This window comes from Spermophilus citellus, assembly GCF_964194105.1.
Source record: "Spermophilus citellus genome assembly, chromosome: X".
Classification (NCBI taxonomy): domain Eukaryota; kingdom Metazoa; phylum Chordata; class Mammalia; order Rodentia; family Sciuridae; genus Spermophilus; species Spermophilus citellus.
Window position 1 is genome coordinate 5,719,251 of NC_138190.1, and position 12,218 is coordinate 5,731,468.

Below are 12,218 nucleotides of genomic sequence, written 5' to 3' on the forward strand. Positions count from 1 at the left end.
TAATCACTAGAACCCTGGCACACCCCACTCTGGACTGTTGAATGAATATATCTTCTAATACCCATTGAGAGGCCCTATCTTAAGCACTCCATAACTAATTCTCCCCAAGTTGTGTGATTTCACAGAATTGATGTAATTCAACGTTGGAAAGGACTTTCAGAGTTCACTGAGGCGTGAAGGAACAAGGCTGAGTCCTGGGTGAGCAAGGGAGTAGAGAATGCCTGAGGGCTTTGGGTTATCAGCCCAGCATCCACTATAGCAGAGGTTAGCAAACTAGAGCTCACAGGCAAGTCCACTCCAATGCCTGTTCTTGTAAATAAAGTTTTATTGGAATGCAACCACGCCCATTTATTTACATATTCTCAGTGATTGCTTTCCTTCTGTGGCAACCGACATAAATAGTTCCTGTAGAGATCATGTGTATTCACTATCTGATCCTTCAAGTGGCCAGCTATAGCACTGGTTGCCAATCCTGGCTGTACTTTAGAAAGTTCTAGGTTGCTGGGTCATATTCCTGACCTTCTCATCCCTGATCTTTCAGGATGGAATTCAGGAATCAGCATGTGTAAAAAGGATTTTAATGCAAAGTCAAGTGAAGAATCATTGCATTACATCATGCTGCCTTTAAAGCACATTTTGCCTTGAATATCCATTTCAGTTTGCAAGTGCCTCTTTTATATGGGCTGTGAGACTGAAAAAAATCTCTCCAGAGCTATGCCCAGCAAACTTTTGCTGGTATTAGAATCTCCTGCATGAACATCCAATAAAAAAAAAAAAAAAAGAATCTCCTGCAGTGCAGGTTAGAACTCATATTGTCACACCTCCAGACTTTCTGACCAGCAGACCTGGGGTGAGGTAGAGTGGGCCTTTTGAAGAAGCTCACAGTGGTCTTAATGCTGGGGCCCAGTGGACAGCGTAGACCTAGGTAAAAAGGGCTTGCAACTCCAAGATGCCAGAGTCAGGTCCAATAATCCTGGGATGGGAGTGGGCATGTATTTATTTATGGACCATCTGCTGGAACTGTTCTAGACTATACTTGTAAAGACCACCACTCCTCTGCTGATGGTCATTACTTTGCCCTTCTCTACCCCACCTCTGAGACTAAACTTCAAGCAATCTTTGCACTAGGTTTCTATCCTTTTCTATCCCTTAATCACTTATCTTTTATTGTTTTAGAATTGCCCGTGGGGTATTTTTAGTCTTTTTTTAAAAAGTGTCTTTTTGACTCAAGAGGGGCTGAGGGCAGATATGAGACAGTTTCAGATATTAAAGAAAATGAACCCTCACAAAATTGTAAGCGAAATCAGAAGTTTGTGAAAATTGTAAATGTGAACACATAAAATGGCAAAAAGGCAACAGAGATAGGCAGACATCTGTTTCGGTGCCACAAAATTGATTTTATTTTGAACCAGGAAGCAACAGCAATCAAGAGAATAGTCTGGACTAAGGGCGTGGCAGCGTGATTCAAGTACCAAGGAGTGACTTTGTCCAGTGCAAGGTGGAGTAAAGAAAAACAATTTTTCATTCCCAAACTAAGCTCCTCCAAATCATGATACTTTTCAGTGATCCCCATTTACACAGGCTTGGATTATTTTACAGATTTCGGATTTTGTTAAGTAGTTCGTAAACATTTCTGAAGGAGTCACTGCAGAGAACCTTTGAATTGATGATGTCCACTTTTTTTGGTATATCAGGCACTGAATCAATTATAGAAATATTAAAATGTATTTATGCATTAGAGTTTTGCATTTTAAAAAGGCCAACAACCAAGAACGTCTCAACTTGGAAACAAGTGATATTTTGGGCCAGATACCTCTTTGTGGTGGTGGAGCTGCAGGATGTTCAATGCCATCCCTGACCTCTACCCATTAGATGCTGGTAGCACTGCGTCCCCCAAGTTGTGACAAGCAAAATTGACTCCAGACATGGCCAAATGTCTCCTGGGGGGTAAAATAGAGCGCAGAATGAGGAGCACTATTTTCAAAAACTTCCTCCTGCCGTCGTCATTGTCTTTATGTGCTTTTTGGTATTTCATGAAGGCAGACCAGATGTCAACTTCCCAACACCAAACATACATGTCTGTGAGCACATAGGCATGTGTCTCTTCAGGCAGTTGCAAATGTGCCTGGAGCTGGGATGGAATTCCACATTGACTAGAGGGCACTAGTTCAGTTCCTCAGAAGTTAAAGGTCAATATAGCAGTACCATAATTAAAAGCCTGTTGATTCAGGCTATCTCCTCTTGTCCAGCAGAACCATCATCCATATTTGCAGTCAGTTTTTGAAGTCACTTTCTTTAAAGCTGGAAAGAAAATCTTTGCCTAAGTCCACCCTCATCTTAATTCACCATTTAGATTCCTACTTGAATGATATAGCCAGCAATTTTCCACTTTGGATCCAGACTTCTTTCTATCCACTAGGAAGAGAGGTACCATGTTTCTGAGTTCTGCTATCAGGACTGACTACATAATTTGCAGGACCCGGTGCAAAGTGAAAATGCAGGCCCTTTGTTCAAAAATTATTAAGAATTTCATGACAGTGACAGAAGAGCACTGAACCAAGCTTAGGGCCTCTCTGAGCCCAGGGTTCTGGGATACTGAGCTATCATACAACCATGATGCCAGCCCTTGTAACTTTGGTTGGTGCCATGTCAATTTTGTTGTATTCATTTAATTGCCACTGCCATCTCTTTTGCTCCTATATTGAAATGCTTCCGGTGAAGTGAAAACCTCAAAAAAGTAAAATAAAATATTGTGACCCCAATCCATTTGAAGAGAATGCATTATTATACTGCAGCAAATGTTTACAGCATATATTTTTTTAGACTTTCAAAAAAATCCACATGGAATTTTTTTCTACACCATTACAGTAATTAAACATGGTGGCCTTTCACCATATACATATTTTCCTGTAAATGTGACAACCTGGAAATAGTAGCTGCTACATCCACAATGGTTTTAAGTTAGCCAAAAGTGAGACTGTCACAACAAAATTATAACATAATCTCTTATCCTTATAAAAATAGCCAAAACATACCCTAAACAGCTTGCAGTGAAAACTTGAGTAGTAACATCTTTATATTGAAAAACATTATATTCATGGAAATAGTGTCCTTCCAGTAAATGCTTTCTGTTAACATCATAAGGCAAACTGTAGCATTTATTGGTACCTGGAGACCATGGTTTTAAAAACTCAGAAACTGAGTTTTAGACCCTTATATTCAGAACCTGTAAGTGTACAAAGTGCATTAAAATATCCATTATCCAGTAACCCAAAATGTATGTAAAAATTACTGAGAGAACCCTTTCTATTTATTCAGGGAAGGCAAATACACATTGTTTTACATTGTTAAACAAAAGAAAAAACATTTAGTTGCCAAAAAATGATTCGTTTTTTTTTTCATTGAGGTGTCTATTTCTTAGATGTGTAATTGTCTTACATAGCTATCAAAATATTCATCTGGGTATAAATAATGTAGTAAATATATAGAATTTATCCAATAAGAAAAAGGACAGCATCTGCCAGGGAAGAGACAAAAGGACACAGGAAGCTGGCTTGGTCTCCCTCAAAGTCCAGTTTGGCAATCACATAAGCCTTGGCCATGTGGTGCTAAAACAATGGGTCTATTGACTTCAGGGAAACGATTGATTTGGTTAAAAGCAAAATTACTAAAAATTATGCCTAAATCTACCAGTCTGTTTATTTATTGTCTGACTCAGTAGCCCAGATAAATATTTTAGCCATCACAAATCTTTCTAGAAGTCATGCCTTTCATCAAGGTAGAACCAATAGCAAACTTCCAGTCCAAAGACCACTCCAGAAAGCCTTAATTCAGGGACCATTACAATGTGTCAGAGCAGCATGCAAAGAACCCCATCTGACAGTTGATTAGTAGGTTCTATTTGCAGGTTCTTGCATGCAAATAGTGAGTTTCTTTCTTTTTGTTTTTGTTTTACAATTCTATGTTACTATACTAGAATATGGAGGGACTTCTACATCTTTCAAGATGTGTTTAATAAATGTTTGTTTATAATAACTTGAGACATATATTCTAGTGAATAGTGTTTTATGCAATGCTCCTTGCTATTACTAACTCATAAATATTAAGTATTTTTCAGTGACTTATTTTTGATCATGGTAGTTGTGATCAGGGCCATGTGCTGATGTCCTAGAGAACAAAATCAATTCAAAGTGTGCTGCCATTCGTGAAAGATTGTGTTTATTTATTTCCTCAGCCCCAGAGAAAAGGGAAAAAAATCAATTGGGGAAAGGGGAAATAGGACAACTATTAAATGTAGTGAAGAAATTTCATATGCCTAAAAAAACTATTAAAAGGATAAAATAGTATTATATCAAACAGAATCCTACTTCTGAGAAAACACAAATCAGCCTAAATTTCTGAATAATCTGTAGGATTCAAAGTGACTATTTTCAATTGCAATCTCATTCATAATATTAGCCCAGAATCCTTAGCCCTGTGAGAAGCAGGGTTATGTATGGCCAAAGGTTTCAGAACCTTTCTTCCCAAAGTTATCCCATCAACCACCAGAGAGTAAAGATTGAGCCATGGCTAAGTCTGAGGTTCAAAGTTCAATTCAAAGTCAATTTTATCCATTCTCCTTCTTACTCTGTTCTAGCTGATCCACAAGTTTTTGACATCACAGTTAAAATACTTCAAATTACACCATAGTAAGAAAGCCTGTTTGTTTCCCTACTAAGTTAAAAATTATTTGTGTTTAAAATAGCTGCATATTCTGTAATGCACTGTCAAAGTGACAGGACCTACCATGGGCTCAGTATGAAATATTATGTGAGAAAGTGAATAAACATACAAATCTACAAAAGTTTTTTTTTGTTTTGTTTTCTTTTTCTTTTTCTTTTTTTTGCAAGCCCATAGACAGTGATGAAATAAAAGTTATAAAGAGCTGGCAAACTTATGGGCCTCTCAATGTGCAAAACCAAGTCATTCCTAACAGTTGTAATCCCGATTATGTTTCTTTTATAAATAATCTATAGATTTTCCTCTAAATACAAAAAAATTATTAAAGCCTGTACTTAATACAAAACACAGTAAAAGAAAAAGAAATCTCCCATTTGAACCCTATTTTAGCTGATTTATGGATAGTTTGGGGGAGATTTAATCACACTCTTGAAACCTGTGCTTTCTTAATCCCCTAAATAGTGAATAATAGCCTCAAACTTTGTTACTCCTAGAAAGCAGCTTCATGTGGTCAGATGCTCACGGCAGCTGCTCTGTACAGTCCAAATGGTCTGGGATAGGAAGACCAGTTATAATCGTCAAACACTTGTTCCACAAGGTGAAGGTGGGGCACACAGGCTGTGCAAATGCCACATCGAAGGTGTAGAGGTGGATGGAGTTCAAAGCATCATAAAAAGCGATGGAGCCATTATCATAGTCTAGCAGGATGCCAACGCGTCGCAGGTGGGGGGCTGGCTCGATGGGGATCTCCTTGCTGTTGTGTCTCACCACCCAGTTATTGTTACAGCGGCAAAGGGCCCAGGAAGCAGAGTTCTTCCCAATCCATTCATGCTTTGGGGCTGATTTGTAAGCAAGGCCAATGGCATACCTGCAGAGACAAAATAGCAACAACAAAAACAGTGAATGACATTGTGTGTGTGTACTTAACCTGTTCTATGGTCAATTTTTTTTCATGGGGTTATGAAAATGTGATCATCGTTGTCTCTGTGCATTCTCTTTAAGTGAAAGGTTAGCTAAGAACCCCAACACCTGTTTTCCTCATCTTCTTCCCTCCTAAACATACTGTAGGCAGAAAGGGGCCATTGTATTTGTCCACAGTCTTGTTTTCAGTTCAAACACTGCAAAAGAATCTTCACTACATACTTTGTTGTTTTACTTTCTCTCATGAATTGCCAGTACCAACAGATAGAACTTTCTGCAATGATTGAAATGTTCTGTTCCATTTAGTACAGTGGCCAGGAGCCACATGGGCTATTCAGGCACTCAACTGGCTAGTCAAACTGAGGAACTCAACTATAAATTTATAGATGGTTCTTGATGGTCCAATTTAAAGATTTTTCAACTTTACAATGCTGTGAAAGTGATATGTATTCACCAGGAACTTTCTTCAAATTTTGAGTTTGGATGTCTTCCTGGGCTAGTCAAATGAAGTATGATCTTCTCTTGCAAAGCCAGGCAGGGGCAGTGAGCCACAGTTCCCAGGCAGTCACATGAGCACAAGGGGAAGCAACTGTTCCTGTACTCTTCCATGAAATATATTCAATAAATTGCGCAGTTAATTATACAGTGGGCTTCATGTTAGATCAATTTGCCCAACTGTAGGCTAATTTAAGTGTTCAGAGAACATTTAAAATAGGCTAGGCTAATCTATGATGGTTAGTAGATTATGTGTAGTAAATCCATTTTTCACTTATGATATTTTTCCATTTACTATGGGGTTATCAGGACGTATCCCCATCATAAGTGGAGGAGCATCTTATTTAATTTTAATTAAGATAATTATTTAAATAGCCACATGTGGTTTATGGCTATGATATTGGACAGTGTAACCTAGACTTGTCCTTTTGATCTTCTTTAAATTTTTCAATTGTAGTTTTCCATGACTTTGAATGCACTTTGCCAAAGGCAAGCGATGAGAATGATTTCCATTTATGAGGATAAATCCCTTGTCATCATTCAGTCTCAGTTTCTCATCTATAACACTGGGACAATAATAGTCTCCATCTCCCAAGCTTATTTTAAGAGTTAAAAGAGAAAAAAATGCATTTTAAATCCTGGGCCCAAGGCCTGACATGTAATATTTAGTAACTATTACTTCATTATAATGTCTGATAACACATTAACAGTAAGTACTGGAATCAGAATTTGAACCTAGGATGACTCAAAAGGCCACAAACTTATGACACTTTATAATGCCGTCCCTCACCAGAAATTGTACAACTCACCACTGCCAAGAGCTCTCCTGATTATATTTCCTAATATTTTTAAATTTTAAAAATATCTTTGAGTGGAGAGATATCCAGTTATCCTAAATGCTCTCACTGTTCAAAACTAAAAATGTTAAGAATTTTTTCTACAATGTTCTAAGCTTCTTAATCTCCTTTAACCTCTCTGAGACATGCCCTGTAATATTCAAAGCATTTCACAGTTATTAAGATAAGCAAAACACATCACTCTTAATAAAGAGTGAATGACTCATAGTTCAACTTTTAATATGTTATAGCAGAAGCCAGTGTAATTGGATATTGACATATGGTACCTTACCCAGTGAAGAGGGGAAAAATTCATTGGTCTTTGTTAAAATGACATTCTTTTAAAAATTACATGTTGAGTTAAAATACAGTCACTTTAAGAGTAGGGAGTTCAAATGAAACTTAATAAAACATGGCATCATCCATTAAATCAATGTGCCATCCCATCTGTGATGTCAACCCCGCATCCTCTCTTCCCTCATGTTGATCCTCTTCTACTCGCAGAGGGAATTCTTGGTTGCATTTCCCAGAATCTGCAGGTCAGGTTCTGCTATTGCAATGCCCTTGCACAAGATGCAGAAACTGTAAGAGGAGGGGAACTCTGTTCTGATGGTAGACAGTAGATATGAGGCTTGTGGAAGCTTCAGCTGAGCACCTGGCAACACCTTCTTCAGTAGTGGGCAGCCAGTCATGGTGACTCCATGCATAAAGCAGCAGACCGGCTGATTTGTACTCCCAGGGTGCTACAGTCCCATAACTTTTGACTCCCTTCCTTCATGGAGCACCTTGATTGACTTCTGTTAATCTGCCAAGTCTTAACTCATATACTTTGAAATGGTTTTCATTTTGCAATTTAAAATATCTCTCCCAGTGATCTTCTGTATGCCCTGGCAGATGCTATTTCCAGTTTTCAGATAATGTGGGAACTACATTTGCATCACAAAATAACCACATCTGTGTTGTTTCCTTCTTGTTGCTACATACCATATTAATTTTTTATTAAAGAATTTTTATGTTTATTTCCCATTTGAACCTTAACTGAATTCTGTGTAGCTACATCAGGGATGGCTTTATTCAGCAAATAGGAAATATAGAGAAGGTTAAAATTAGGAGCAAACTCCAGAAATCTTCTGCTGCCCTTTTGACTTCTGGTCTAGTAATTGTGGCATGAACTCATTATTATAGGTTTAGTTAACACCATTTCATAAAACACCCAGTGCACATTAACAGCATTAGAGAATAAGAAAATAACCAAGTGCATAGTCCATTAGGCAAAGGAAAATACCATTATATTATCATTAATCTGTAAAACTATGTACATAATTCCATTGAGCTTGAAAGGGGCAAGCACAATGTAATGTTCTATTAAGTTGCGCAGTGAGACATGGAGAATTAAAAAAATATAAAAATTATGTTTCTCAGAGCAATGTTAACATGCCCCATTGCACAGATCATAACATACACGTTAATTTAAAGTCAGGACTATATTTCATGAGAAAATATATGTGTCATTAGCTGTTGTAAGTCAAGGTGTCACAGGCATTTAATAGTAGAGGAACCCCTTCCTTGCTAATTCCTCCCAGGAAATATGAAACTATTCTTGACATGAGGATTTCTCTGAAATTGACACAAACACGTTTGTAAAGATCCAAAGTACAGCAATTAACTGTAGAATTTCTTTCCCCCTCAAGAGTCAGTTTTGACATCTGGAGGATGTTTTAAAGGTAATGTTGATCTGTGTTTACGGAACTAAAGTGGTCTGGTGGAATTTCCAGCATTATTCATCAATGGCAATGAGATCATAGTGATCAGCTATCATTTATCATAAATAATTATTAATGGGGTTATAATCATTTAGACATTGAATTCCATCCCAGATTAATATAGCACATTAATTAACTAGAAATGATTGCCTTTTTGCAAGTACATTCATGGTATTTTCCTCTGTGCTTTTCTTTTTCTCCAATGCAGCTAAAAATTGCAAATGCCAACCTAGCCCAGAGCCTAGTATGGTGTAGAATTTGCCCTCCACCTTCAGACAGGATGTTGAGAAAAGAAAATGTTCTAGGCAAAGAGAATCATGAGGATTACAATAAATGAAATCTACTCATTCATCCAGTAATGGTACCACTATTGGGAGAAATGGGATGCCCAAGCTGATTTTTGCCCACACTAGGAAAGACACATATTGCATTATTTTCATAGATTTGAATTGAAAAGTCTTTTTTAAATGAGAAGTGTTCTATCAATGCCTACACCAAAAGAAACACTGTTATAATACTCACCATCTTCAGGTCATACAGTTTTCAACATTGGTTTTATTTTTAAAGCACAGATGAAGCGATCAGTAAGTATATACTACTATAAGCTCTAAAGAGTAATTAAGCCCTGTGGGGCATGGTGGTGCATGCCTGTAATCCCAGTGGCTCAAGAGGGTGAAGGCAGAAGGATCGCGAGTTCAAAGCCAGCCTCAGAAACTTAGTGAGGCCCTAAGCAACTCAGCAAGACCCTGTCTCTAATAAAATACAAAAAGGGGCCAGGGATGTGGCTCAGTGGTTAAGTGCCCTTGGGTTCAATTCCTGGTACCCCCCCCCAAAAAAAAAGAGTAATTAAGCCATTTCACAAATATGCTGTAAATAGCAGCATAGCACAGTGGTTAAGAGCACAGATCAGCAAATTATAAGGCAGGAATCAACTCTGGTCCTCTGCCGATTTTTATAAATGAAATTTTATTGGCACACAGTCATGCCCATTCATGTATGTACTGTCTGTGGCTGCTTTCCCACCACAACAGCAGAGCTAAGGAGTTGACTTGGAACAAAAATTGGCCCATAAAACCAGAAATATTGAGTGTCTGGGTCTTTTACAGATGACATTTGTGGAGTTCTGGCTGAGAGTTTGACCCCTGATTACGGATTCTTGTCTCTGCCATCTCTTGTGAGTTTCATGACCTTGGGCCTGTGCCTCAGTCACTTCATCTGTGAAAATGGGATAGTATCAATACCTACTTTTGTAGGGCAGTTAGGATGAAAAAATGAGTAAAATGCTTAGATCAGTGCCTTGCCTGGCACATAGTTGCACCATATGAGGGCTTGTTAAATTAAAGCAAAATAGTTCCCTTTTTGATCAATAGTAAGTCTGCATTTATGAGACAGATGGCCAAAGTAAGGGGTGGAGTTTGTGGCTATGGCATAGGGAAGGCCAACTTTGCAGTCTTAGCTAATTCTAATGTAGACTTCTCCCTGACTTTGGCACTTAGTTTTAGGGAACCCAGCAGGCTAAGGTCACTGGGCTGGATGAAACAGACCTCTTGAAATTATTCACAAAAGCCTATAATCAGTGGTTCACCTCCACCCATTCTGCCCTTTACTATTTGCACTAATTTTCTAATCTTGAATCACAAAACATACAAGGTAACAAAAATTAGTTTTGTTAAAGTAATGAAGAATAATGTTTTTAAGTAGGAATGGCTGATTTTTTTTCTCTAAAAGGCCAGAAAGAAAATATTTTTAGTTTTGTGAACCACACCATTGTCTTAACTACTCAACTCTGCCACTGTGGCCCCAAAATAGCCACAAACAACATGTAAATAAATGGGTATAACTGTGCCCCTATAATGCATTTTTTAAAAATTTATAAAAACAGGCTTTGGAGCTGGGGCTATAGCTCAGTGGCATAGTCCTTGCCTAGCATGTGTGAGGCACTGGGTTCAATCCTTAGCATCACATAAAAATAAATAAAATAAAGGCATGCTGTCCATCTACAGCTACATTAAAAAAACAGGCTTTGGGCCATATTTGGCCCAGGGGCTGTAGTCTGCCAACCTGCGTTTTAAGGCATCAAAGAACAGTATTTAGATACCAGAGCTCTTCCAGGAACCAGAACTCAATGATCTTGCCTCTAATTCCTGCTATAACTTAAATACACATACACACACACACACACACACACAGACTAATAACAAGTTTTTTTTTCCTTATTGGCTGAGGAGTGGATTAGATGATTGCTTGGCAAATATTCACTCCCTCCTCATGCCTCTGTGGGCTTTGGGATTGGCTATATTAATTTGGCCAATAGGAATTTAGTAGAAATTATAAAAGCAGTGGCTTGAAATGTGCTTGCCTTCTTGGATTCCTTGAGAAGAACATTATGTGGGTGGCCAACACATCCAAGGAGGCTGAAGAGACACAGAACCAGCCTAGTACCAACCTACAGCTTCAAGCAAAGCCTGATTGAGATTAGCTCTGATCCGCCAACCCCTACATGGGGATGTTAGTTAGCAATAATAAATGGTTGTTGTTTGAAGCCACTAAACTTTGGGGTATTTGTTATGTAGCATTATTATAGCAATAGCTAACTGATACAGCTTTTCTGCATTTGATTCTTCAGGATGGATGCTTAACAAATTGATGCTCTAACAAAGAACAGAATGAGGGATGGAGATGTGGCTCAAGCGGTAGTGTGCTCACCTGGCATGCGCGGGGGCTGGGTTTGATCCTCAGCACCACATAAAAATAAAATAAAAGATGTTGTGTCCACCGAAAACTAAAAAATAAATATTAAAAAATTCTCTCTCTTTCAAAAAAAAAAAAAAAGAACAGAATGAGATCTGCCTTTTAATAACAGGAAGAATATAGATAAAAGTTGCCTACCATGTGCTTCCACTTATGACTACTTCCCAGTAATGCCGGCCACTATCAATGAACACATTTCCAGCCACTCCATAGCTCCCTTGGCTGGTGAAGCGTTCAGGCGTATGACTCTTTTTGGATGATGACTCATCACGTTCTACTGTCAAGTTATCATGGGACACCTTTAGTTTTCGATGAGCAGATTTGGGATCCAGTTTAAAAGGTTGGCCTAGAAACAAGTTAAAAAAACAAACAAAAAAAGGAAATGGAAAAACACTGTTCATTTGAACATGACCAATGACATTTTTCATAATCAGATTTATAAAACTGGAATAAGTCATCCCTCTCTGAATAATGCCTTCTGTGACAAAGCTATATCTTACATTTTTAAAGTAATTTAAGCATTATAAATAACTTTTAACTTGAAATGGAACCACCATTTGACCCAGCTATCTCACTCCTAGGTTTAAACCCATAGGACTTTTAAAATCAGTATACTACAGTGACACAGCCACATTAATGTTTATAACAGCTCAATTCATAATAGCTTATGAATTTAGGAATATTACTTAGCCTTAAAGAAGAATGAAATTATGGCATTTGCCAGTAAATGGAT

General features: G+C 38.0%; 1 protein-coding gene across 5 annotated transcripts in view; it reads right to left on the reverse strand.

The window, feature by feature from the left end:
• Positions 1–1,385: 1,385 nt before the first annotated feature.
• The window catches only part of MID1 (midline 1), a 361,503-nt gene continuing 350,670 nt past the window's right edge, over positions 1,386–12,218 (reverse strand). For all 5 annotated transcript variants that reach the window (XM_081278340.1, XM_081278342.1, XM_081278341.1 and 2 more), the window contains exons 9-10: positions 11,624–11,831; positions 1,386–5,587 (exon numbers count right to left, since the gene is read on the reverse strand). In XM_081278340.1, the coding sequence (XP_081134466.1) occupies positions 5,239–5,587; positions 11,624–11,831 (557 nt within the window). In that variant the 3' untranslated portion in view covers positions 1,386–5,238. The remainder of the gene's footprint in view (positions 5,588–11,623; positions 11,832–12,218) is intronic.